This window comes from Mandrillus leucophaeus, unplaced genomic scaffold (genome assembly GCF_000951045.1).
Source record: "Mandrillus leucophaeus isolate KB7577 unplaced genomic scaffold, Mleu.le_1.0 Scaffold1039, whole genome shotgun sequence".
Classification (NCBI taxonomy): Eukaryota; Metazoa; Chordata; class Mammalia; order Primates; family Cercopithecidae; genus Mandrillus; species Mandrillus leucophaeus.
In genome coordinates this window covers 160,153-164,455 of record NW_012098532.1, presented here as the reverse complement: position 1 = coordinate 164,455, position 4,303 = coordinate 160,153, and the positions used below count along the sequence as shown (strand labels likewise).

The 4,303-nt window shown below is 52.0% G+C and overlaps 1 protein-coding gene across 6 annotated transcripts in view; it reads right to left on the bottom strand.

Annotated features, from left to right (window-relative positions):
• Window positions 1-434: 434 nt before the first annotated feature.
• The window catches only part of CITED1 (Cbp/p300-interacting transactivator, with Glu/Asp-rich carboxy-terminal domain, 1), a 10,572-nt gene continuing 6,703 nt past the window's right edge, over window positions 435-4,303 (bottom strand). For 3 of the 6 annotated variants that reach the window (XM_011979306.1, XM_011979314.1, XM_011979323.1), the window contains exons 2-3: window positions 1,606-1,730; window positions 435-1,041 (exon numbers count right to left, since the gene is read on the bottom strand). In XM_011979306.1, the coding sequence (XP_011834696.1) occupies window positions 520-1,041; window positions 1,606-1,665 (582 nt within the window). In that variant the 5' untranslated portion in view covers window positions 1,666-1,730 and the 3' untranslated portion in view covers window positions 435-519. Of the gene's footprint in view, window positions 1,042-1,605; window positions 1,731-4,086; window positions 4,243-4,303 lie in introns of all 6 variants that reach the window. The other 3 variants (XM_011979277.1, XM_011979285.1, XM_011979295.1) reach the window with 3 other exon arrangements.

The window sequence follows — 4,303 nt, the reverse complement described above, 5'->3', positions numbered from 1 at the left end:
GGCAAGAGGGCAAAGGAAAGGCTTTAGTGGGTCAATCGGATTGGGGCTAGAGAGTGGGTGGGGGTGGCTTTTAGAGTTGGTGAAGTGTGTGCCACGTGGTCAGGGATGTGCCTTTAGACTTGGATGTGCATGTGACAAGGAGGCTGCACAAAGGTCTGATCAGTCTCTCTTCCAAGAAAGCCCCCAACCAGCCCCTGTATGCCACGTGTTCCTGGAGTCTTAGGGCAATGAGACCAGGTACTCCTGAGGAGATAGCCACAGTGGTACTGACAGCAGGAATTCAGTGAACAGCCTCCTTCACCTTCCCTTCTCCTCGCATCCCATCCAGCTCCTTCCCAGCTAGCCACCCACAACCCCGCCATGGGCCTCAGAATTGCTAAAGGGACATCAGACCATAGTACACATCATTAGATCTCAATGAAGAACACCTCTAGTTGGCCCGTCTCTTTGTAAGTAACTTTATTTTTATTTACAACAGAATTGGTGGCTTTATTCCTCCATCTTTAGGGACACTTGGCATCAGCAGCTAGATGGAAAGTCCGCAGTGAAGTCAAACTCATTCTGCCCCAGCCACAGCTCTGGAAGCTCATTGGCTCGGTCCAACCCCAGTTCCACCACCAGCGACATCAGCACCTCCTCATCCACTGGGTCCGAATCGATGATAGCAGAGTTCTGGGCACCAGCAGAAGGAGAGAGTGATTCCGCCCCTCCCGCCTGGGCCCCAAAGTCCCAGTTTTGCAGGGGCTCTGCCTCCCCGGGTTGGCCCGGAGTGGCGGCAGCCATACCCTGATACTGGCTGTTAAGTTTCTGCAGCTGCATACTAGCCAGCAAGTGAGGGGTGGGGTGCAGGTTGAAGGATGGGGGTTTAGTGGGAGGGGTGGCGGTAGGAGAGCCTATTGGAGATCCTGAGGAACTAGTGGGAGCCCCACTGGCCTTGGTTCCATTTGAGGCTACCCCAGGGTAGTGCAGAATGGCCACTGCTTTGCGATCTTTCACCGCAAGGTTGGAGTAGGCCACGGAGCTCATCTCTTGGTTGGCATCCTAGAAGACAGAGAAAAGCACACCATAGTAACCCTGCTCCTGGCTTGTCCTTCACCATTCAGCAGATTTAGAGGGTTCCTACCTGCACTTCATTTAGGACTAGAGGTGGAGAGGTAGCAAGAATACCCCCTTGAAAATTAGGCTCCCACCTCAAGCATCCTTTTGCTGCCATGGCTCTGAGCACTGAGGCCAGACCCCAGTTCTAGTGCTGGAGCATCTGCTGCCCTAAGTGGGTTCACCGCTTTCAGCTCCTTCCCCATAGCCTCCACCTCACCATCCTAAAAAGGGCACCTGCTGTCCCTCTTCTCAGACTCACTTTAGTCTCTTCAACAGAGTGGTTTTGCTCCAACTCGATTTCTCTGCTCCCTTCCCTGCCATCTTTCAACACCCCTAGTGGGTTCAATCTGACCACATTTAGGCAGAAGCTGTTCTCATTCTCTCCAGAGATAGCCCTGTTGTCTCCTCTCTGCTCAAGGACACTGGGTAATGCACCTAGGAGGGCCTGGCCCATGACCCCGGAAAATTTGTCTTTCCCTGCCTTATCTGCAAAATGGCAAAAATTACCTCCTTCGCAGGTGAGGTGCCACCCTTGACATCAAGTGCAGGCCTCGACGTTGTTGGCATTTCAGAGCCTTGGCAGAAGTTGGATAAATTGGCAGGAAGTGATGCTGCCAGCTGGAGCTGTTGTGCTGCAAGTGAGGAAGAAGCAGTGGTAAGGGCAAAAGGCTTCAGTGACCAACAAAGCACTAGCAAAGCCCGAAGCAGGGCAACGCCACGCAGCTACGAGGCAAGGATGGTGACTGGGTTAGAGCCAGGACCAGAGATGACCCGAGCACAGGGAAGAGATCAAGCTGGAACTTTTGCCTGAGGCAGGAAAGGTGCTTGAATTGGCCAGGTACTGCCCAGGCAGCCACCTACCCATATCACCAAGATGGGACACACTGCTTCCTCATGCAAGTGACTTCACAGTCCCAAGTTGTATGTGTGGGGGTGAGGGTGGCACTGTTCCTGGTTTGGAGGACAGGAATGTCCCTGAGTAGACAACATATTGTCTCAATGGGCTACTAGAATCCAGACTGGAGAGTAGGGGCCTCCACTGGGACTGGGAGAATGTGGGAAGAAGTCAGGGCAAGGAAGACCTAGAAAGCTAGAGGTTGCAGCACAGGGAAGGAAAAAGTCCCCAGTGCAAATGTCATGGAGCTCCAAAGCATGGCCTTGGGCATGCCTGTGAGAAGCCAGGCTGATTAGGGTAGTCCGGGGGCTCTGGGGCAGCTGGAGCCAGAGAAGCTAGGAATGTCTCACTTCCCTCCATGTCTCAAGCCCCTTCCAAGACAGCCCCAGCGTTGGGCTTTCCTAGGATGCCTACCCCAGAAACCTGAGTCCAGCCATTTCCATCTATAGTGACAAGTGAGGCATGGAGATTCAATGGCTTTTTAGTCAGGGAGCAGCGGTTCTGGGAGCAGAATCTAGCAACCCTATGCCCATATGCCTCACCTGACCACTGGCTAAGTCACCATACCTAGTTGGACTCAAAAGGCTTCCAAAGAAGTGATTTCCTGGCTCAAGTGCCAAAGGATAAGGGAATGAGGGCAAAAGAATACCAAACCAGAAAATAAACAGCCCTCTGAAAATCTCAACGTATTTTCCTAGAGGCCTGTTTACAAAGAAGAAAAAATGTCCCATAACCAGGCACAGTGGCACCCTCCTGTAGTCTCAGCTACTCAGGAAGCTGAGGTGGGAGGAGTTTGATACCAAGCTGGGCAACATAACGGGACCCTATCTCTTAAAAAAAAAAACCAAAACAACCCATATATTCGAGCCTTCATGATCAATTAGAGATGTAGAATTTCATATTTATAAATACCTCTTGGTCCAGAGAATCTTGAGGACCTTAAAAAGAGTCTCTAATCTTTCCAAGGAGGCTAGGATTCTCCATGACACTCTCCACTCCACAGCGGTCATTAAGAATCTGCTTAGACACTTCTAGAAAGTGGCCACTTACTACCTCTCTGTATCATCTTTGCATTGCTTACTTGGGTGGATGGGGGGGGGGAGAGGGAAAAATAGAGAAAAAGGTAAACATTTTTTTTTTTTTTAAATATGAGGAAAAAATATCAGCTGTTGGGTCCCGCATCATCACTTGATTGAAGCCCTGCTCCTTCTCTGAGGCAACCGTAGAAAAATATTTCAAAAGCAAGTGATCACCGACAAGGAGTGTAACACATGTCGTCTTCAAGAGCCCTAGCACGATCAGTATCAGACAATTTTCCTGTCCTAAGAAAAACGTCTGGGGGCCCTGTCCATCTTTTCCCGTTCCTATCCAGCCTTCACCCTCCTTTTTGCCGCCTGGTACCCGAATGTACAAAGCGAAGAAAAAAACAACAGGAGCAGCAGCAACAACAGCAAAACCAAAAGAGAAACATTAGAAAATTCAAGAAAGAACGAGCAAAAAAACTATCTCTATTCTGATATCAGTTCGTGGGGGAAGACCATTTTACCGCGCCTCCCTCTTCAGTCTGGGAGCTCCCCCAGAAGAGACCCTGTGTCCATTCAGATCTTCTGCCTTCCATCACTGACCCACCACCCACCCTGACCCCAGCCTGGGTCTGTGCTCCATAGGCGCTCAGTAAGTGTTGTTGAATGCGTCTGAAGAAGCAATCGCATTTCCATCGGCATCCCTGGCTCTGCTTCCCCGGTTTTCTGCCCTCCTCCACCACCCTCTAGCCTGTTCGTGGGCAATACTTGGCAAGGCGGAAATGTCCCAGTCCGCTCTCCAAGCCGCGAGCTGACCACAGCGAAACGGCTGCGAGAAGCGGCTGGGAAACCTAGAGCAACAAGTGCCTCCTCGCCGGCTGATTCCTCGCGGTCCCCCGGCCACCAGTTCCCAGTCCCGCCGCCCGCTCTTCGCTTCAGGCCTTCCCTTGGGCGAGCAGCCCCCTCCCGCCTAGACAGGGGTGGGAAGGGGAGAGGAAGGAGAGAAGAGAGAGGCAGGTGGGGACCTCATCTTTAACCTGTTGGGGGACCAAAAGTTAAAATGGCACCAACCGGATGGTTCCATCTCGATTGCTATTTTCTCACTCAGAAGGAGAAATTTAAAAATCCAAACAGCACTGCGGCTTGGCTTGGACGCGCTCTAACCAGACCAGTCAGTTTCGCCACCTGAAAACTAAAGGCCCGTTGTTTGCGGACAGCTCGGCTGCCCTCCTCGCCGCATCCCAGATGGAGCCGCGGAACCGGGGGCGGCCGGGAGCATCCCCTGCAC